At 37.1% G+C, this 24148-nt stretch overlaps 1 protein-coding gene across 3 annotated transcripts in view; it reads left to right on the forward strand.

Annotated features, from left to right (window-relative positions):
• Positions 1-24148, forward strand: part of PTPRZ1 (protein tyrosine phosphatase, receptor type Z1) — a 193437-nt gene that overhangs the window by 56934 nt on the left and 112355 nt on the right. For all 3 annotated transcript variants that reach the window (XM_025380029.1, XM_025380031.1, XM_025380032.1), the window contains exon 2: positions 613-678. In XM_025380029.1, the coding sequence (XP_025235814.1) occupies positions 613-678 (66 nt within the window). The remainder of the gene's footprint in view (positions 1-612; positions 679-24148) is intronic.

Consider the following 24148-nt stretch of genomic DNA (forward strand, 5'->3'; position numbering starts at 1 on the left):
TTTCCCATTGCATTACCTAACTCAAGCATCTCTGTTCCCCCAAGGGACAGATTCACTCACGCTATCTGACATAACATTTCTCCCAAACAACATATGCACATTTAAATTCTACTTTCTGACAGCAGCTAATTTTGTTTTGCGTTAGGATGGAAGCAAACTTTGAAAGCATGATCAATTCTGGGAACCCTAGAAGCATCCAAATAAAACTTGGATTGTAAATGTAAAGGTATCTTTAATCAATAGGATTTCAGGCATTAGACTTAGGGAATGGTAACAAAAATTTGGAGGCATAATAAGCTGTCCTTTCTGACTCCAGTCCCTCTTTGGGGCTGAACCCCTCTAAGCTGCTCTTTCATTACCTAAATATGTACCTTGTTTCTGCCTGAATGTCAGCATCCTTTAAATACACCCTCTAAAATTTTACTAGCTACCAGAACAAGAGCATTGGAATGTATAATGTAATGGTGGTGGTTGAGGTTGAGAGAACACATTGAGAAGATGACATGGAAAGAAGTAATCAAGAACTATTTATGGTATGAATAATTTGGGCATCTTTTATTTTTGGACATATATTTTTCTACATACTGATTCCTTGGTTTTTCTTTTTTGTAGATTGGGCTAATGGATACTACAGACAACAGAGAAAACTTGTTGAAGAGATTGGCTGGTCCTATACAGGTAAACATATTACTTATATAATGAGATTTAGCAGAAACTTTTATTGTTTTGTATCTGTTTTTATATATAAAAGGAAGCTTTGTAGCACAATACATCATGTCAACTTAGCTAAATGGATAGTTAGATTAATTAATAGATATATAAAATACAAAATGATATCTTATAGGCTTTCCATAAACAAATTTGGTAGTGTAGGGCTTATTGACATTCACCCAAACTGTATTTGAAGCTCAGGCCCAAGCTGTCTATATACCTTCAAGAAATAGCATAACCTGGGGCTCTGCTTTTTTCAGCAGTGAAATGGGGGGCTGTTCTGAGCATTAAATGAGATAAATAAAGTGTGAAGCACTTGTCAGAGAGCCTACTTCTAAACAGAAACCTCTTAATAAATGTTAGCTGCTGGAGTTGTTATGATCATGCTAACGATTATTTTTGTTCCTTTAACAAATATTGATAGGATTCTTGCTCTCAGAAGGAGCATTCTTCTGAATTACTATTGTTTATTTATTGGTGTTAGAGTATAAAATGATTTTGTCACATTACTAGACTTTGCTTAGAACATTATGAACATCTGAAGTTGGCTTGAAATAGTTAACAACCAAAAATCATTATCAGAAACTCTGGGAGAGAAAGTTCTAGCCCTGAGTGGAAGAATATGAGTGGAATTTAGGTGAGCCATGGCATGCCTAGTAACCATCTGGGATGGAGTTGAGTATTAAGAGTTGGGTACTCATTAGCAATAAGCTTGGGTTGATAAGATAAAATCACATTACAAAGGCTTTACCATGAGCCTGGTCAATTTTACTTAATAGATGAAGCAGAAGCATGTTGAATTTTGTAGATAAGGATGTATTTTCTTTCTTCTTTTTAATTGCTACCTTAAAAGTAGTAAATGTTCATTGTAGAAAATTTAGAAAATAGGTTCAAGTACAAAGAAGAACATAAAAATCATTATTTTATTCTCCTCAGGAATAGCCACTTAAAAAGCTGCTATAGTCCTTTTAGGACAATTTTTATTATCCAGAGTTTATGTATTTTACTTATAGAGTTATGTATCCAGTTTACTCTTAAAATTATATTTATTTCCTCATTTTCATTATTCTTGCTTATCATGATAGTTAATCTGCTTACTAATCCATTGAATAATTTTTTTATTATGTAACCACTTCCTTATTTTTGCATATTTAAGCTTCTATAAGCAGTGACAGATAGATGAATTGACAGATATGTTTTTATTTTTATTACTTCTGTGCTATAGAATTATTGATATGTAATTACTGAGTAGAAAAAAAAAAAAACTTTCAGGCCGGGTACGGTGGCTCAAGCCTGTAATCCCAGCACTTTGGGAGGCTGAGGTGGGTGGATCACGAGGTCAGGAGTTCAAGATCAGCCTGGCCAACATGGTGAAAACCCATCTCTACTAAAAATACAAAAAAAATTAGCTGGGCATGTTGGCACACACTTGTAATCCCAGGTACTTAGGAGGCTGAAACAGAATTGCTTGAACCCGGGAGGTGGAGGTTGCAGTGAGCCGAGATCACGCCACTGCACTCCAGCCTGGGTGGCAGAGAAAGATTCTGTCTCAAAAAAATAAAACATAAAATAAATAAATAAATAAATAAATAAATAAATGTGTGATGCACACTGCCTAAATGCTTCCTAGACAGGTTACACGCGTCTGTCATATAAATGACTACTCCACTGTATACTACCCAAGATTGGTGATTGTCATATCGAAAATCTTTGCGAATTCAACAGATTTTTAAAAATCAGGTCTTGTTACTTTAATTTGCTTTTTTAAAATTACCACTGAAGTCATGATTTTTTTTTATTAGCCATTTGCACTATACCTCTTCAGTGCAATAAGTTAAATTAGAACCTGGAAAACGGGCCAGGCGCGGTGGCTCACGCCTGTAATCACAGCACTTTGGGAGGCCGAGGCGGGCGGATCACGAGGTCAGGAGATCGAGACCATCCTGGCTAACACGATGAAACCCCGTCTCTACTGAAAATGCAAAAAATTAGCTGGGCGTGGCGGCGGGCACCTGTAGTCTCAGCTACTTAGGAGGCTGAGGCAGGAGAATGGCGGGAACCCGGGAGGAGGAGCTTGCAGTGAGCCGAGATCGGGCCACTGCACTCCAGCCTGGGCGACTGAGCAAGACTCTGTCTCAAAAAAAAAAAAAAAAAGAACCTGGAAAACAATCAAGATATCTGTCAGAGCAGCAGGAAGAGTGAACAAATTAAGGCACATCTCGACTGTGGAGTACTCTGCAGATGGGTATGAGGTAAACCTCTGTAATATTGTACAGAAAGACCTGCTATTAATTTACTCATTTATAATAAGCACCCATACATCTATAAAATACTACTTTTGATATTTTTAAATCCTAAAATATACATAAAAGCAAACATTGTTCATAATTCAACTCCATTTTGAATTATTTAAATGGAATTATTTTCTTTTTTTATTTTGCTATATAAACAAGTTATACCCAATTTAATAGGCATCAGCAAACTCTGTTTACTTGAGGAATTTCTTTTTTCAGTAAACATGAATTTTAATCAAAAGGGTTGTTGGACCAAAGGGCCTACCTATTTATAATATTAATAGATATGGTCAAATTAATTTCAGAAAATTGTGTTAAAATTATCTATTTCCCCACGTTTTCACTAACACTAACTCTAAAAAATCTAGTCAATTTGATTAACCAAAAATGGAATCTAACTTTTAATTTGTATTTCCCTGATTACCTAAAAATTTTTCTGTTATGTTTTTGTATGTACTACCAATTGGGTATATGTTTATTAACTAATGTAGTATTGTCTTTTAAGAAAACTTTAGGCCGGGCGCGGTGGCTCAAGCCTGTAATCCCAGCACTTTGGGAGGCCGAGACGGGCGGATCACAAGGTCAGGAGATCGAGACCATCCTGGCTAACACGGCGAAACCCCGTCTCTACTAAAAACACAAAAAATTAGCCGGGCGAGGTGGCGGCGCCTGTGGTCCCAGCTACTCGGGAGACTGAGGCAGGAGAATGGCGGGAACCCGGGAGGCGGAGCTTGCAGTGAGCTGAGATCTGGCCACTGCACTCCAGCCTGGGCGACAGAGCGAGACTCCGTCTCAAAAAAAAAAAAAAAAAAAAAAAAAAGAAAACTTTATAATTTTATATACTTTATAACTTTACATCTGACAGTTGTAACTCATTTTGTCTTTCTTTTCCTACGAAAGAGAAATCCTAGTATCTTATAAAAATCATGGCTGTTTTTTAATGCCCCTAGTAATTATGAGAAACATGTTAGGAGGGACTAAGAATGCTTAGAGGGCATCCCTGACCATGGAAGATGACATTACAAGGGGAAATTCCTAGTTTTCCTGGAAAATATCTACCAGTGTCACCATCTGGGCAATAATTAACGCAGGACATCTTTTTAAATGATTAATTTAGGTATTGCTAGTTGTGGTTTGGGAATGCTGCTTCCAGGATAAGCTTTTCCCCAAAAAGTTCTTCATGAGTATTAAAGTTCTACATGTTTGGGCCTTTTACGTTTATATTTTTATTTTTAATTCCTAAGAATATGACAAACCATCTTTTAAAAATTCACTACTCTATTGTTTATAAGATAATGTTTGCTCCATTAAGAGTAATATATAACTGTTTTAAAAACGTGATACCTAGAGATATTATCACAGAATAAAAGTCAGCCTGGTTTAGTGTTCTTAACAGCTAACTTTCTAGTTTCAGAAGCAAAACTAGAAGCAGGTTATTTTCCTCTAACCAATCAATTTTCAAACAGAGAACTCAGATATCTACCAAGTATGTATGAGTAAAATGAAAAACAAACTTCAATGCACCCTCCACTCTCCCTAAACCCAGAGTTAGAAAACGGAGGACCTACTGCTTAGGGAGAAAGAAAATTATAGTTCTCAGCTCCAAGCAAGGGTGGGTGTATGTTGACTAATGGAGAGATGGTGGTGTGTGTTTCCCAGCAGCCCAGGGGCCCTATGCATCTTGGGTGTGCCTCATCAGGTTAGGAGAAGACAACAGTTTAACCAGGGTTTCAGCAGATATGATAGCAACAACACATACCATTGTGCAATATCTTATTATCTTAGGAGACAGCCACAGAGCTGCTCCTTTTAATGGGCTGAGTATAGGCACGGCATCTATAGAGTGGCTAGGCTTTGACAGATGGGTCTTTGCGGAAACAATGCATAGTTCTTTGCTTTAAAATCAAGTTGAATCATCTTGCTCATAACCTAAGGCCTATTGGCTTTAGCTTCTTTCAGGAAAGTCTAGTGATCAAAGGGATAGACTCATTAAAATGTGGTATTTGTTGTAGGCAGTGGGGTGGCAGATCTCAAAAAGGGATGTTCCAGAGTCAGAGTGAGGATGGAAGCTTACCAAAGTTTTAAGGAGTGAATTGCTTTATTTACATTAGTGCTTCCCATTGGTTTGGAAAATTATTCCTAGAATATTTGAGGATCCTAGGAAAAAAATAAAGATGAGGACATTTTACAGCTCTTTTTTTAGCTCAAACTGAGAGGACATAATTATTTTGTCTGAATTACTAGACTATCTAAGAGAAAACAAATAAATGAAATTCTTTATCCAAATGAATGTATTTCACCCAAGCAAATTACATCAAAAACAAACCTTTAACGTGGATTATTCACTATAAAGTGAATTATCACTTTTTATTTTTAATACAAGTATTTAAAGTTTGGTAGTATTTTTTAAATTTCTATGCCATTATTCCATTTAGAAAATGAACGACTATGCTAACTGCTTAAAATAACTATGAAAATAATAAAATTTTAGTCTTATTCTTAAATGTAACTAATTTTGTGAGTGGCTTGAGGAAATTGGACTTGACCACATTCAGTTCTAGTTTCATCTTAACAGTTTATCTTGTTGAGCTGTATATTTGTGTTCCTTCCCATATTGTCTCATCATTTAAATTCGTCAAATTAGTGGCAATCACAGAAGAAATGACTTACCCTTGAGTGTTTGAACATACAGGATTCTATTAATAAAAATTACTAAGTACAGGCCGGGCGCAGTGGCTCAAGCCTGTAATCCCAGCACTTTGGGAGGCCGAGATGGGCGGATCACGAGGTCAGGAGATCGAGACCATCCTGGCTAACCTGGTGAAACCCCATCTCTACTAAAAAATACAAAAAAACTAGCTGGGCGAGGTGGCGGGCATCTGTAGTCCCAGCTGCTAGGGAGGCTGAGGCAGGAGAATGACGTAAACCCAGGAGGCGGAGCTTGCAGTGAGCTGAGATCCGGCCACTGTACTCCAGCCTGGGCGACAGAGTGAGACTCTGTCTCAAAAAAAAAAAAAAAAAAAAAAAAAAAAAAAAAATTACTAAGTACATTATAAGGCTTGTCTGTAAAAGAACTAATAAACCATTTAGAAATATTACATTACACATCAAACATTATTTAAATGGAATCACTTGAGCTAAGGTAATTTATGAAAAAATTACATAATTAATGATATATGAAGCAACAATGTAAATCCCTGCTGGCTACCAGATGGGTGGAGAAAGGGAGGAGAGATAATACTCTTTTACTTGTGTTTTATGCATAGGCTAAGAACAACTTTCTATTCAGGATGTATGCTATAATTATGCTAAGAAATGACAGGGTTGGTAAATACAGTTGACAGTCCCATTTTTAAAAGTTAATATGGGAGGTTGAGCAAGGCTTGCTTGTCACTTTATGATGAAAGAGTGAATTGTAAATCTGGGAATGTCAGCATTAAGAATCTGACTCTTTCTGTAACAACTTCATTTCATTTAAGGGTTTCAGAAAATAAATGTCACTCTTCCTAGTAACCTTAAATTTTCTTTTTCTTTTTATTTATTTATTTATTTTTTATGTATTTATTTTTAAATTATACTTTAAGTTCTAGGTTACATGTGCATAACGTGCAGGTTTGTTACATATGTATACTTGTGCCATGTTGGTGTGCTGCACCCATCAACTCGTCAGCACCCATCAACTCGTCATTTACATCAGGTATAACTCCCAATGCAATCCCTCCCCGCGTAACCTTAAATTTTTGATGACAATTCCTAAACAAAGACAGTTCAGTGAAAAAAAAAAAAAAAAAAAAAAAAAAAACAGAAGATAAAACGAAGTCATTTAATTTTTTTTAATCTCATGAACACATAGCCCAAGATTATCCTAGGAGATGTTAACAATCTTTCTTCTCTTTGAGTTGTTAGGTCTTTGACTGCAACCTCAAGCAATGATAGGATCATCAGAAATGGGAGTACTTTAACTGCTTCATTCTTGGAAGTAGTACCACAGAAATATAATCTTTATGTTCTGGACTTTAAAAATATTATAATGTTTCTTTTTCACCAATCTTTAAAGCAACTTGAAATTGAAAATTTTATGTTGATATATTCTCAGGTGTTCTTCAACCTAAACACCTTTAAATTTTTAGTTAAAGAATGCATTCAATTCAAATAAAGAGTGGCTGTTCTGGCCACACGCAAGTCTGTTAGACCTCGCTGGATACCCTAGAATGAGGGAGTCTTTAAATACCAAATTGATTCTATTTCTGAAAATAGAATATCTCGTCTAGATAGTCTTTCCATTTTGATAACTGTATAGACTAGAAAATGCTACTTATAGAAAACAAAAAGGCCATAATTTAAGGTTGTGTATAGTATAGTTTGGTGTTTGGCTTTTATTTTTGGTTTAGTGTTTTATTTCTTTTGACCTAGGAGAAAGTAAGCCAAATTTAACTCAGAAAGAAAATTTGAATCCATGTAGAATAAGGACGGATTTTTGGCCTTTCTTTAACTTCTGTAATCTGGAATATCCTTTTAACATATTATATTTTCCTGTTTGAGTCACCACTTCTTATATAAACAGACTGTTCCTTTCTAATTTCCAATTGAGCAGTAGAAAAGAGAGTTCCAGAACTCTAACTACAGAATTATCTCATTTCTGGGCCGGACGCGGTGGCTCAAGCCTGTAATCCCAGCACTTTGGGAGGCCGAGGCGGGCGGATCACAAGGTCAGGAGATCGAGACCATCCTGGCTAACACGGTGAAACCCCATCTCTACTAAAAATACAAAAAACTAGCCGGGCGAGGTGGCGGGCGCCTGTAGTCCCAGCTACTTGGGAGGCTGAGGCAGGAGAATGGCATAAACCCAGGAGGCGGAGCTTGCAGTGAGCCGAGATCGTGCCACTGTACTCCAGCCTGGGTGACAGAGCAAGACTCCGTCTCAAAAAATAAATAAATAAATAAATAAAAATAAAAATAAAGAATTATCTCATTTCTGTTAAAAAATATGTATTTATATGGACATAGATGAAAGGCTAGAATGATGTACTCTAACCTGTTGACCATGGTTACCCCTGGAGAGTGAGTCTGTAGATATGGATGAAACATAGGAGGCAGGAGCCTCACTTCTTACTGTATACCGTTTATATTGGGGGCAAAAATAATTTTTGACAAATATGTTGGCACAAAATATTTTCAACTTAACGTGAATTAGTTTTAGCAAGAAGGGCAAAGATAGTTGGACAAGAACCATAGCTTTGTGTATTCACCTGTCAAAATGTAGGGCCTCTGCTTGGCTGAATCTCAGTGAGAGGATATCACAGACCCTAAATAAGAGCATGGACAGTGCTCAGTGCAGGTTTTCTGATCATCATTAACCTACAAACTGACTAGGCTGCTTGAGAGCTCTGCATTTCAATTTTCCTGTTTGTAAAATACTTCTTAATAATGCCCGACTTAATTGTGTGCAGATCAAATAGATGCTTCACATTGTTGCAGAAAAGCTCTTTGAGCAGGTACATTATGAATCCAAGTAATTATTATTGAACAGTGTCTTAACTTGAGCCCAAACAGATTGAACAAGCCTAGGCCTACCTGATAATCTCACAAGAGGATTTAGAAGGGGTTGATTTGCTTGAATGGATATTATGTACAGATATTTCCTATCATCTGTAGATTTTTTTTTTTTTTTAAGTTTAGCTAAGATTTATATTCTGGTCAAACTTTTTCTATGCTAGATAATGATGACTAAAGCAAGCCTCGTTGTGGAGGCTGAATAGGGTTCAGTTAAGTGATCTAAAACTCAGAACCTACTGGTATTGACTCTATTCATGAAAATTGCTATGAGTAGATTTTAGGTGTTCTCACCACATGCACACAAAACAGATAAGGATGTGAGGTAATGTGAGGTAATGTATATATGAATTAGCTCAATTTAGTCATTCTACAGTGTATCCATATTTCACAACCACATGTGTATATAATAAATATATACAATTTGTGTTTGTTGATTAAAAGATAAATAAATAAATATGCTTAACAATTTTATTTGGTTGCAACTCTCATTTAGTATAAAATTTAAAAACCTAAGATGTGGCTGCAGAATAGCATCACAATTAAATAATCATTGTTTATTTTCTCTGCTAATAAAACTAAATGCTAATGTGTCTCCCCGATAAAAAAAAAAAGTTAAAATTGCATAGCTTCTTTATTGAGTCCAGCTTCACAAGTACCATTGCTGGTAGCATCTAGTAGATGCTTCAATGGGATAGGCAAGTCCTTTAGCAGCTCAGAATGACGAAACTTGGCCCCTTCTCCTTCTGTCTGAGCTGAAACTGTCTGGGCTTTGTGTAGGATGCATTGTGCTTCTTCCCTTCCTGGGCGTCCTTTACTTTAATCTCTGTGTGTTTTTTGTTTGTTTGTTTGTTTGTTTGTTGGAGAAGGAGTCTCACTCAGTCGCCCAGGCTGGAGTGAGTGCAGGTGCAGTGGTGCAATCTCGGCTTGCTGCAACCTCCACCTCCCAGGTTCAAGCGGTTCTCCTGCCTCAGCCTCCTGAGTAGCTGGGACTACAGATGCCTGCCATCATGCCCTGGCTAATTTTTTGTAATTTTAGTAGAGACGGGGTTCCACTGTGTTAGCCAGGATGGTCACGATCTCCTGACCTCATGATCCGCCTGCCTCAGTCTCCCAAAGTGCTGGGATTACAGACGTGAGCCACCACGACGAGCCCACGCTCTGTGTTCTTTACTTAGGAGGGCTGTAATTCGTGAAATAGATACATTTCATAAAAGAAAAAGAGAAGAGAAAATTACATGGCTGATTGAAAGAAATCTAAGTCTAGGCTGCAGTTTGTATTGTCACACAAAATTCACTTAAATGTGTTACACTTTTAGGCAAAATGCCATTATAATCATTTTATGTTGACCTTTGTTGCCCTCCAATTTTATGCATCAGTAAGGGCCTAGTGGAAGGCTTATTTAGTTTCAACTTCCTTTGTTTTCGGTATGGTAATTCTGACTCTTTAAACCAATAATTTTCAAGGAGCAAAAAGTTAAAAAATCTGTAAATGACTCATTTCTATTATTCAGACAAATTTTTATTAAGTGTTGCATATTTTAATGACTGAGGCACAGAATTACAAAAATTATTTTGAAATATAGTCAGACACGTTTGGGACTTAGGGATTTTATTTCCTTTATCCCTTAGGAGGAATGTATATATGGCTGTTTATCCTGTTATCTATGAATACCATGTGACAACTAAAGAATAAAAATATCAAACTTCTAAAGAATTAAAGTTAGTTTTATTCCGAAGTCTGACTGAGGACTATAGACTGAGGCCTAGAGCCGGGAGTACTGCTGCTGCACACTGTTGCAGCCACAGCTTTTACACAAGTTGTGGAGGTTCAGTATGTGCAAAATCACATCAGATTCACTCAAAAGTTATGTTAAAGTAGAAACACATTGAGGTTTGGGTGTAAGAGTACATCTAACTACAGATTACTAAAGTATATTGGTTACAGATTATAGAAGCATAATCACTAACCCCATCAGATGTTATCTTATGTGTAAGAAAAGGCAAGGATTGGGGTCATTTATCTTCTAGGGAATACAGTGACTCAGGCAAGAGACGTGGGAGCTTTGTGCTGTATCCTCTTTTGTCTTCAAAGCCATCCCTCCAGAGAGCCGCACCTTGTCACAGAGTCAGAAGCTTGTGAAATTATAGTGGCAAACAGAAACAAGCAAACATGCCTTCCTACATTTACCACTTTGTCTCATACCTTTTTTTGCTTAAGCCACATAGTGCTTTGTTCAGGTGAGATAACCCCTTGACTGGACCAGAGCTTAGCCTTCTCCTCGCTGGATGCAGAGGATCTTAAAGATCCTCTGTGGCCCTTAACACACCAGCATCCAAACTGTTATAGACTATTCACGGAGCTTCTAACTATCTGAATATTCTGGTACACTTACAACAGCTGCACATATTCATTCTTCAATTGCACAAGCCTAAGGTTTCTTTGGAAGAGAGGGAAACTTGAACCCTATTGAGAGGTAGGGTCCAGACCTGTAGGGCATGTTTGATAACCTCAGGACAGTGGGCCTGATGGAAGCCAGAATCAAGGGAGAGACAAGGAGGAGCCCTGAGAGACAGGAGACAGTTGGGGGACTGAGGAAGAAATATGGCAGCAGAGACTGAGTGCAGTGGAGCCTGGCACCAGGAGGAGCAGGTTCCCAGTTCATTGTGATGCACCTGGCGGCTCCCCTGGGGCCTTCCCCTCCCAGAGTGTTCCTCTTTCTCGAATGCTACACGCTTTGTCCTGGAAGCAACAGAGCCCCTGCAACTCCATAGTGGAGCTCCTTCTGAAACAGGCAGAAATGAGAAGAGGAAGATGCTGGGGGTTCAACAGCCGAGGTGCATGTGGTGCAGGCATTCAGTCCAATTAAACAGGCGCCCAGAGCCAGGGTGGAGACTGATGGTCTGGAGGAAGGAGCAGCAACCTTGAACACAATCAGATTCTAGTCCATGCAAGCTAAACTTCATTCCTTTAGGGGATGCTATTCAGCTCCCTAATTTAGTAGAATAACTTCGGATGACAAATAAAAAGGAACCTATATACGAACAGGCTGAGGAGACAGTGTGATAAAATGGTAGATGCCTTCTGATCGGATTTCCTTAATGCCGAGATCTGTAAAGTGTAGAAATCTGAGCCATTATCTTCATAAGTATTGTAAGTGCCAATCTGATATTTTTTTCCCACAAGGAAAACACTTTTTTATTTCTCATTATAAAAGTATGTTCATTTAAGAAAATCATGTATGTATCATATATATTTATATTTAATACATTTATATATTTATTTATATATATATTTATTAATATATTAATATCTATCTATCTATCTATGTAATTTCACCTTCCAGAGATAACTACTCTTATGTCTTCTGTTGGGGAAATATAATTAAAAACAAAATCTTCTCCCACCTCAGAAATCCTCTCCATAAATGTAACAACAACAATAACAAAAAGCAGTTTTATTATCAAACAAGCATTAAACCAGAATGTGATACACATCACAGGCAATCACTGAAAGATTGCCAAGATAGGAAGAAATCTCATCCCTTCATATAACCAAACAGGTACAACCCATTACACGTTTTCAAGATAAACAATAACTTGTCTTCAAGTAGAAGGACTTGACAGCAACTTTGTCCCACATGGTTCAGCTAAACTTTAACTGGTAATTGGAGTGACTATTTGTGTTACCCTGTTGGCTTCATCCAGAGGGAAAACAAACCGTACATTTTTGAGACAAGAGGTAGCTTTACAAATTGGAGCCAGATGCTCATGAAAGTTAAGCTCCTGCCTTCCCGTAGGGAAGAGTAGGGCACTGTCTTCCTTGATGTTTGCGTTTCATAAGGATGGCCCCTGGGTCCTTGAGAAAAACATCCTGGATCATAAAGCTGACAAAGGGCCTATCTAGCTTTCAAAAGGATTGATATACATTGCAAAACAAGGAGAAAGTACTTACAATGATCTCTTTTCTAAAGTAAATGCTCTTTAAAAAAGGGTGGGGTGGGGGTGGAGAGAAAGTGTCTTCCTGGTTTTCAATGGGGAGAATTAAGCCTCTTAATTTTTATTTGTCCATACACTTCCTAATTATGCATCCTGAATTCTGAAAGCCTCTTACTAGATGTACTGCTTTGTAACCTGCTTTTATCTCAATAGTAGTTTGTGAATACCTTTCTAAGTAAATGTATTGTAACTAAATCAGTGTGAGGGCAACAGAAAAAATAAGCTTCTACCAGGTCTAAACTTTGACTATCCCTATGCCTGAAGCAGAGACTCACACATAGTAGGAGCCCAATATATATATGATAGTTGTTACTTTATTTCCAGTCTCATGGGGAAACAGAAATAATTTCCCCTGAGAGGAATTGTGACTAGTAATAACATAATTTCAGGGGATCATCCCAAATCCTTCTTGCAACAAATAGGTTATACAAAAAATAAATACTGTGGAGTGAGTTCAGAGCTAGACTTAGCATATAAGAAGTAGCTAAAAATCTTAATGAATTGGAAAACAGGGAAGGCTGCATTTTGTAGCGCTTTGCCACCTGGAAATTGAAACAAAGGCAGAGCCACCTAGAATCAGCGCCAAAGCAAATCCAAAACTTGGCATATGCCAAAATATATTACCTCTAAACTCTGTAGTTTCCATTCTTTCATACTTCATGAGCATATCTAGGAAGTAAGATCTACTTGCAGCACTTTAAACAAATAAATAAATAAATGACATATAGTTTTTCTTTTCCGAGACTCTAAAAGTTTGTTCTTGAAGATCAGTTGTGTTTATGCATATAATGTACTCATATATCATTCAGATTTTTATGTTCAGTCAACTTGTGTTAGAATATGAAGGAGTAAATTTCTCATCACCTCCCTGTCTTAATTATAAACTTAATTATAAACTTACTGACAAAGGAAAATTTAAAGTGTGGATATTGTCATGCGTGTCCGTGTGAAGAGACCACCGAACAGGCTTTGTGTGAGCAACATGGCTGTTTATTTCACCTGGGTGCAGGCGGGCTGAGTCCGAAAAGAGAGTCAGCGAAAGGAGAAGGATGGGGCCGTTTTATAGGATTTGGGTAGGTAAAAGAAAATTAGTCAAAGGGGGGTTGTTCTCTGGCGGGCAGAAGTGGGGGTCACAAGGTGCTCAGTGGGGGAGCTTTTTGAGCCAGGATGAGCCAGGAAAAGGAATTTCACAAGATAATATCATCGCTTAAGGCAAGGACCGGCCATTTTCACTTCTTTTGTGGTGGAATGTCATCAGTTAAGGCGAGGCAGGGCATTTGCACTTCTTTTGTGATTCTTCAGTTACTTCAGGCCATCTGGGCATATACGTGCAAGTCACAGGGGATGCGATGGCTTGGCTTGGGCTCAGAGACCTGACAGATATTATTAGTTTAATCGATACTCATTGGATTGTATAGCATAAGCCAGATACTGTACTAGGCATCAGAGATGCAGTGATTAGTGTAAGTAATCACGAGTATGCAAACAATAATGATCAAGTGTGGTTTTTTTTTAAAGCATGGTAAATACTTCATGGTAGGTTGTGTTACCGTAAGGCATGGAACCCTAATTGGCCTAAGAGTTTCAGGGAAGACTTACCAGAGAAAGGGACTTTAGATTCAGATAAAGCATAAATAGGAATTAAGTCAACATGGGTGAAAAATTGTGCCAGGCAAAGGGAGCAGCTACCCTAAGATCTGTAGGTGAAGGAGAAATCGCTGTGCTCCTACCTCGATGGCATTCCTCCTGCTTTTGGACAGAAAATTAGGAATGTGATGAGGCAAGCTTTTTGGGGCCCACTGAATTAATTCTAGTACCCTTACCCTATTGAAAATTCTGGATAACAAGATTTATGCCATAGTTTGATTGGCAACGGCTTACATTTTAACTGTTGACTTTTTTGCATTTAAGAAATGTTAGGCATGATTTTACATCAGCACACTAGTTAGGAAACGAAAGGAAGAGGAACTAATAAAAGAGTCCAAAAGAGAGGGGTATGAGAAAAGGAGCTTTACATACTCCAAGAGGGGTACAGCTTCAAGTAGATAGGATTAATCAGCATTGTCACACATAGGTCCGAGGAGCTCATAGTGAAATAAAGACTATGGACTTGGACGTATTTTAATGAAGCAGGTTGTAGTGGGGATTCTTTTGTTAGTTCGTCTGATAGAAATACAAGCTCCAGAGACAGTCCTACTCCTTCCTTCTAATCTGGGCTCCATCTTACATGTCATCTTTTTTGTTCCAAAGTTTTTCACCTGTAAAAAGAAGTAATGTTAGTACCAAGCTCAATAGGTACTGCAATGATTACATGTGTAAGTATACACAAAGCAGTTAGAATCGTGTCTGGTACATATAAAGTGCTCAATAAAATTATTATTTAAAGTCATAAATCTTCTGTCATATTCAGGACTTCTGTCAGGGTTATGTCCATCATGCAATTATCTTTCGATAGTACAGATATAATTATATGATTCTCCCCATCACCTGCCAAATGAAAAAAAAAAAAAAAAGGTCTCTTTAGTTTGGCATATAGTGGCTTTAATGAGCTGGCCCACCTATCCTGTTTCATTCCTCATCATTGCCTTCCCCCTGCCTGCTGCTATACCAGCCTTTTCAAAAGCAGGTCTCTCTGATTCTATTTATCATCTTGCCTGAATAACAGACTATGCACCTTCTTCAGGTGAAGCCTTCTTTCTTGACCCTTCTTTTCCGCAGGTCACAGCACATCCCTTGCTTTCATACACTGTCCCTGTCCCTCTCTCTTTGTTGCAGTGCAGCAACATAGCAGGTTCCATGTCTCACTCATCTTCCCTTATTCAGAATGTAGTGCCTCATGTGTGCTCAGGAAGTGAGTATGGCATGAATGAACACAGCTACATGGATTGAGTTTTTGTTTTACAAACGAAGAAGTAAAGAGATGTAGTCATTTGCCCAGAGTCACAAAGTAAGTAGAAGACTGGAAACTTGGACCTGGGTTTTGACTCCTAGGGCCCTGGCTTGAGAATTTCTGTGGCCACATCTGATTTTTTATTGTTGTTGTTGTTTAAGTGATGTGGGAAATAAGATAAGATATAAAGCTGTTAGGCTTTGAATTCTTGTGTAAATATAAAAACTTCTGGTTCCAAAGCCTTGTGTATGGTTCAGTCTTTTTGCTTTATGGATGACTTCTTAGGAAATTTATAAGAGCCATCATTCTGGAAAGTGGAATTGCGAGTGCCCTTTACTTTCATCTGTTTGCTTGTCCAGCATCTTCTAGTTTTTCTAGACTAAACATATATTTGTTTTATAATCAAGTGTGGGGAAAGGGAGCTTAAATGTCTAAATTAATTTTTATTCCAGGATGATTAAGAGATTGTTTTTGCATCATGGAATGTTTTCTGCCTTTTGATATTTCCTCATTTCATAATGGTCCATTTATGTATCTGAGGCCTATTTCTATTTCACTGTACCAAGTGAACTTCTTTACCAAGCAATAAAGTCAGAAATGGTATATTAATCATTTATATCCTTAAGGAGTGATAATAAGTAGTAATTAGTGTGAAAATATATTCTCTTAGGAAAATGGTCATATTATACATTTGCATTTTATCTGGACTTGATCTAGCCAGGATTCCACTGACGGCACTTAAAGGATCACACAACTTGATTTTCTTCTCTGCTGTGACACAATAGCCTCACTTTGCATTCGTTTCACAATCTGGGATCATTATCCAAGCTCAGTGAGAATCAATTTCTCATAGATGATTGCCTGAATCACTGCCAGCTCAGCCACATTTTTTACATCATTTACCAGGAAGCATAGTTTTTAAAACGTTGGAACAATTATGCAGGTAACCCATAACCTGAATATGCCCTCAAAATATGCTTCAGAGTGGTCACCCACCCCTGAAACTCAGTCTTTTGCAAATTGATTGACAATGTTACTGACCTGTAAATCAAAGGATTCCCCATTTGAATTCACCATTTTCTAAGTGAGTCTCTATTGACATGAAAGAGTTCATTCTCTTTTGAAAGAACAGTTCATCTTTAGAGAGCAGCCTCAATTGTTTGCTTTTTAGCAGAATAATTCTGTCTTTAATTTCTATGGAGATAATGAAGAAAGCCAGTTTAGGATATGTTTATGAGGTTTCAGAGTACATTTGGGGAGAAAATTCTATAACTTTTAAATATGATTCTTTAGCCTCAAAATGTACATGTTTAGGTAAATTACAGTAACTGTTTTGCTTTCATTTATGGTGATTGCTTATTCATGCTTAAGCACAAGAGAGAAAGCTTGATTTAAAACCTAAGTCTCATTGATGAGTTTTTATGCCACCATCATTTTTAAAAGTAAATTTAGTAGAAAGCTAAGTTTGGCATATAATGCAAATTCCTCTAATTTATCTGGCCTTCATTTAATAATTTTTGAGTTATCATTGCAAGATGTTTGCATAGATTAGGTACCACTGAGATCTAAGGAACTATATTTATTTGATCCTAATTAATATTTGGCCTTAAACAGATAGTCACACCACTTTCCAATTTCCTAATTTTAAGCAATTAAACAGCTAGCAGCTGTTGGCCAGATAAATATTAACTTTGCCAAGTAGATATATGAAAGTTTTTAAACCATATTTGGACTACATTAGAATAGATTACAAAATGTATTGACATCATATACTTTAGAATATTGTATGTTACAGGCTCTTACTGAACAATTATCTATTATCTGGTATAGTTAAAACTCATGCTAAAGTATCATGGATAGTTGTATACTATCTATGCATGCCAGCTCATAGTATGTGAAGACACATCAAATAAAAACTCCTGTGACTATCGTGCTTTGTATTTAAATAACATTAAAGATAATTAAATATTGTGTTAGTGAGGAATTTTATTTCCTTATTTGGAATATTCCTAAACTTTTACAGCATGTTCTTTTTTTGACAATGAAATTGGCAAATGAGCAGTCACAATGATAAAGAATGAAACCATAAATAGTGTAGAATTTAAACCAGTGGTTCCTAAATTTTAGAGACCATCAGAATTACCTGGAGGGCTTACTGAAAAAAGATTGCTGGGCCTAATTTTCAGAGTTTCTGATTCAGTAAATCTGAGACGGAAGCCACAAATTTAATGTCTAACAAATTCTCAGGTGCTCCTGATACTGCAGAACTGAGGAGTCAAACGTTGCAGGGTCTAGAATCTAGATCAATCTCAGCTTATGTTATCTTAATTTGGGGAATGAATGAATGATGGAGTGAAAAAGAGAAAGCACATGTAAGAATGTATTGATTTATGTAAAAGTGCTTCAGCTCTCTGGATGAGGTATACTGACATGTAAAAAGTAGCCGTATTGCCTCAAGGTAACATGTAATAACATTTAAAATGCTATTGTCAAAACCTGCTATCTGCATCAATAGAGATGAGTTAAGTTTTTGGACAATTTTTAATGCAGCTTGCATTGCTTTTCCCATCTGGATGGGGCCACTCTACATATATAGGGAAATTCCTGGCCTAGGTGGATCCAGTGACTCCTTCATTAGTGAATCTGGCTGCAAGTTATCTTTACCTTACACTACTCTTGACACATTTATCCCTAGCAATTTCTGAGGAAATTTCCTTTTTTACAATCTTTTTATTTACCTGACTCCAAAAGATCCTGGGTCCTGAAATATTAAGATTGTGTTTTTCATTCTTATATATATATATATTTAAGTCTTTAAAGCCCGGTAGTAGAGTCCTCTAAAATTGTGTAGTTAATAGTTAAAATAATAATAATTTCCTTCTAATATTTTTGGCTGTTGGTAATGTAATTTATGGGTACACTCAAACTTTTTAAAATAGGATATAAATATTTCTAGATTTGTATTCAGTAAAGGTTGTTATTCATTCTTTGCTTCAGTAGCTGTTTGGAGTTAAACAACTCATGTAATTGTCACTTTTCAAGTCAATAATGTCAACCCCACAGGACAAATTATTTTAGTGCCATACATACAGATTACGGTTTTTTTTCTGGAGGGGGGGTACAGTCCTGTCTTTCTCTGTCGCCCAGGCTGGAGGGCAGTGGCGTGATGTCGGCTCACTGCAACCTCTGCCTCCCGTGTTCAAGCGATTCTCCTGCCTTAGCCTCCCAAATAGCTGGGACTACAGGCATGCACCACCATGTCCAGCTAATTTTTGCATTAGTAGAGACGGGGTTTCACCATGTTGGCTAGGCTGGTTTCTCATTCCTGACCTCAGGTAATCCACCTGGCTCGACCTCTTTTAGTGCTGGAATTACAAGCGTGAGCCACCACGCCCGGCCCAGGTTACATTTTTTTGTCATTGGGCTCCATTTTTCTTGAAATTTAGTCTGTAACCCTGGGGGGTATGTTTGAAAGTTTTAATAGTTGTCCAAAAAATGTTATCTGTCAGTTCCCATTACTCTAGCAGAGGATTTATTTGAAAATCTCATAATGAATGGTAGAGCCTGCATTTGTTGTGTAATAATTTCATTCACTTATTCATATACTCGACACATCTTAATTAAGCACTTCTATCTGCCAGCAGAAAATAAAAAAGACTAAGTGCCCCAGATGGAGCTTGAATTCTAAAATAACGCAGAACAAGTATCTATAGGTAAAGGAAATGACTCACGGTGACACGTTAAACTCTACTGCGTAAGATGCAATCCCGTTCATGAATACTGAGTACAGTCATTTTAGACTGTTATCCTCTGGAGATATTCCAGAACTATAGGGATTAAAAGGATTGATACATGTAGATCAACAACTACTAAATTTTGAAGATCAAGCCATTGTCTTATTTTGAGTAGATAATATTTTTTGGTACGTTTTCAAAGTTAAAAGTTTTGCAAATTCATTTTTTTTTTCATTTCCTCAGACTCAATATTCCCCCTTGGCTTAGGAGGATTTACAGTATACCTCCAGGTTACATGAGTAGCTCCAATCAAGCCGTGCCTAATAATGAGCTAGTTCATGTGGGGAACTCCTGAAAAATGACTGAGCCCATCCTAGTTCTCACTAATATTTGCAACCAGTCATACCTACTTCTTTAAATTCTGTGCCTCTTCTCATACACACCCTAAAGACAGCGTGCCAAGCATAACATCTTAATCTATACCCAATGCAAGAAGGAATTCTCTCTTTTTAAAGCCATGGAATAGTCTTCATAGTTTAAAGACAGCCTCTTCTCCACCTCCCTAGGAAGAATGTTAGACTTAGTGATGGGGCAATTTTCTCAAAAGTTGTAAAAAAGCACCTTGTCATTTTGGTCATATTATTATCACTAAGCATAGGAAGTTACCCTCAGAGTAGAATTCAGTAGGCACCATTCCCTAAGTGTAAATCTCCTTCACTCAATAAAAGTTCCGCACCACACCCACACTGTATATAGTATTGGAAGTTGGTCAGGAGTCTTGGTTGCTAGTAAGAAAACTCTGAGAAGTACTCATGCTCTGATCTGAGTGGGAAATAGTTGTTCAGTGCTCCTGAAATTGAAACAAGAATTTTCATTCAACCAGAGAAGCGGGAAAAGATCTAGTGATTGCCTACAAAAACCTAAGGAACTGTTCAACTATATACAGCCACTGTGTGGCCACATGGAAGATCTTAACATATCCCTAGATATTCCTGTATGTGGTAATAACCAAAACATGGGAACAGCTTTTGAATCCTAAGACCTCCACCCCAGTGAATATAATGAGAGATAATATAAGTCAGAGAGGGAATTCAAATTGTCCCTCTAGGAGCCTGGGGAATGTAAAAAACTGGTTTACTCCCTATACTAATCCTAAAAGCAGTTGTCATCACTCTTAATTCATTTCTTGGAAAAGAGACCACTGACAACAAAGTAGAGGTAAGGACCCATAGAATGCCAATAAATAGTGGTAATAATGTTTTGTATACTGTTGAACAAAATAGGAAACCTTGAGTTCAAATTAATATAAAGTGAGAATTGAAAAAGTTAAATTTAATGAAGAATGAGATATTGATATATCTTCAAAATACCTCCCCTCAAAATACTTTCTAATTACAAGACAAAGAGAATAATATTACAGGGGAAAGCCTGACAGACACTTTAATCAAGTGATCAAAGTAAACGTCAGCAAAAATTATTTTTATAGAGATCCTGTACCACTGACTAAGATACAATGAGAAGAAAAGAGCATATTTTTTGTGATGTTTCTAACAAAAATGCATAACCTGAAGAAATATCAGACAAACTGAAATTGAGGAACATTCTATAAAATAACTGTAGTCCTCAAAAGGATTGAGATCATGAAAGTCAAGAAGAGATGGAGGAACTGTGTCAGATTAAAAGAGATAGGGCAAGTAAAGGCAACATGTGTTACTGGATGGAAACTTATTCCATAAAGGTTATTATATTGGCAATATCTGAATGAAACATAAGGACTCGATGGTACTAATGTTATCAATGTTAATTTCCTTATTTTGAAGAGTATATTGTGATTATATAGGAAAATATTCTTGTCCTTAAGAAACTCAGGCTGTATAAATCATGCTGCTTTAAAGACACATGCACACGTATGTTTATTGCGGCACTATTCACAATAGCAAAAGCTTGGAATCAACCCAAATGTCCATCAGTGACAGACTGGATTAAGAAAATGTGGCACATATACACCATGGAATACTATGCAGCCATAAAAAAGGATGAGCTCGTGTCCTTTGTAGGGACACGGATGCAGCTGGAAACCATCATTCTCAGCAAACTATCACAAGAACAGAAAACCAAACACCACATGTTCTCACTCAGGTGGGAATTGAACAATGAGATCACCTGGACACAGGAAGGGGAACATCACACACCGCGGCCTATTGTGGGGAGGGATAACATTAGGAGATATACCTAATGTAGATGAGGAGTTAATGGGTGCAGCACACCAACATGGCACATGTATACATATGTAACAAACCTGCACGTTGTGCACATGTACCCTAGAACTTAAAGTATAATAAAAAAAAAAAAAAAAATGAAGCTCAGGCTGAGGTACTCAATGTCAATGGGATGTTGGCTCTATTTTCTCCAGTGGTTCAAGAAAAAAAAAGTCTTTGTACTGGAACCTTTTCTGCAAGTTTAAAATTATATGTAAAAAAAGATATGCAACAATTACTTAACAGGACCTGCGTTTTAAAAGAGAAGTACAAGTTGGAGAAGGTTAAAATGAAGCCTTTTAATATTTTACTCCTTAGTCCTATGTGTTGCTCTGCTATGTTGACAATGCATGAACATTTTAATTGCTTAATAAAAAAGAAAGGGAAAGATAATATCATAGAGCTCACAAATATGAGCCTACCAAAGCAGAAATTAGATTATACTAGTTTCAACTATTGAATTACCCTGTGGTTTAAATTGAAAAACAAAGGTAATTCAGTTAGTAATTCTATATCCAGTTTAATGATTTTTCCATAAAAATTATTTGACTTATGAAACAATACAAAAGTCTAAGAAATATATCATTTAATATGGGCTTCCCTTTATTCATGTCTGCCAGGGGTTCTCACTAAAATAAATGGAAGCATGATGTTGCACTGAGAATTTGCTGTGTAGCTCTTTACCAGTTTGTTAGCCTCTATTTGAAGAATTTTTTTTTTATGAGGCCAAATCCAGGCTAAATTAAATAGATCTGGCATGGTAACATTATCATTTTGGGTTCTAAATAAGTGATTCCTTTTAATGTGCATGCTGAAATTTTCTCATATGACAAACTGGGACACATGAAATGGAATTTCACGCACTATTGAACTGAATTCTCGGTAGCTGCTGAGAAATGTTTGGGGAGTTTTAGTGGATTTATCCATTTTAGTGACCATATTTCCCCTCACATTTGTGAAATGCATTTTGCTGTTATTTTAGTTATTCTGAAAATGTGAATTCATTTATCTGCTTGTTCAGAGAGCAGGCATGAGAGCTAAGAGAAATGATGATAAGCACAATAACAAAAACATACAGGTGATGCTCACTAATTTATTCATTCAGTACTAACTACAGGGACTAATACTCAATTAATAAATTGATGAGTATCACCTATCTGTTAACAGAACAGGTAAGTATCTGCTCTAATTAAGCTTACATTCTATTAGGAAGAAAAAGACCAAAAAAGAAAAAAAAGGCAAATAAATAAATAATTGCAGAGTATGATAGCTATTGTCAAAAGAATAAACCTGGCCAAACATGGTGGCTCATGCCTGTTATCCTAGCACTCTGGGAGGCTGAGGCAGGGGGATCTCTTGAGCCCAGGAGTTCAAGACTAGCCTGGGCAATGCAGTGAGACCCCATGTCTATTTTAGAAATATAAATAAATAAAAATAAACATGTTGATATGATAGATAATAGCTTAGCAAAGGTGGGGAGGACCTTTCCAAATGGGAGACATTTCATCTGAGATATGAAGAAAGAAAAGTAGCCATCTGGTGACAAGTAGAGGATGAATGTTTCAGGCAAGGGCAAGGAAAGTGCAAAGGCACTGAGATAAGAAAAGAGTGGCTGCTTATGGAAGAGAAAGCAGAGTGTGGTAAAATGAAGAGTCTAGCAGCCATTATTTTGTTATTTAAACCTCACAGTGATGCTGTGAGGTTGATCCTCATACAATCCATTTTTTTTTTTAGGTAGTATTACTGAGGAATAGAGAAGCGAAGAGACTTATTCAAGGTTATTAGTTGATAAATGGTGGAGACAGTGTTTTCACCCAGAAAGTGTGATTTCAGGACACATGCATTCTAAATATTATATAGTGTTACTTCCTGTGAGCCCTAAAAATGTGAGACAGGACTAATTTAAAAAGTTCATCTTGCCAGGGTTGAGGATGTGAGCCCATGACACAGCCTCAGGAGGTCCTGATGTGCCCAAGGTGGTCAGAGCACAATTTGGTTTTATACATTCTAGGGAGACATGGGACATCAATCAACACACACAAGATGAACATTGGTTCTGTCTGGAAAGGCAGGACAACTCGAAGCAAAGGCGGGAAGACTGGAAGCAAGGAGGGGGCTTCTAGGTCATAAGTAGATAAGAGACAAATGGCTGCATTATTTTGAGTTTCTGATTAGCTTCCCCAAAGGAGACAATCAGATATGCATTTATCTCAGTGAGCAGAGGGGTGACTTTGATTAGAATGGGAGGTTGGTTGGCCCTAAGCAGTTCCTAGCTTGACATTTCACTTTAGTTTAGTGATTTGGGGACCCCAAGTTTTTTTTTCCTTTCACACTTCCCAAAGAAAGTACCACGCACATATGAATTACTGTTGTTATAATGATAAAGTTGAAGGCATATTTTATAGCCTAGAAAACTCATCTATATTATCATATTTTGCTCCATTCAAAATGTTGTGCCCAACTCTAGGTGCTAAGCTTTAAAAAGGTTATGGACAAATTGGAGAGTATTTGGTAGAAGACCCCTTGATTGGTAGAGTCTTGATATATGAGGAGCATTTTGACTGTATCATGAAAAAGATAAGGCCCAGGAAACTACAATGCCAGGATTAATATATTTATGGGGCCTTCATATGGAAAAATAACTAAATATTTTGGATGGCCCCCAGTAGGTACAATTTGGAGAGAAATATAAAAGCTACAGAAACCTAC

The sequence above is a fragment of the Theropithecus gelada genome, chromosome 3 (genome assembly GCF_003255815.1).
Source record: "Theropithecus gelada isolate Dixy chromosome 3, Tgel_1.0, whole genome shotgun sequence".
In the NCBI taxonomy this organism is placed as follows: Eukaryota; Metazoa; Chordata; class Mammalia; order Primates; family Cercopithecidae; genus Theropithecus; species Theropithecus gelada.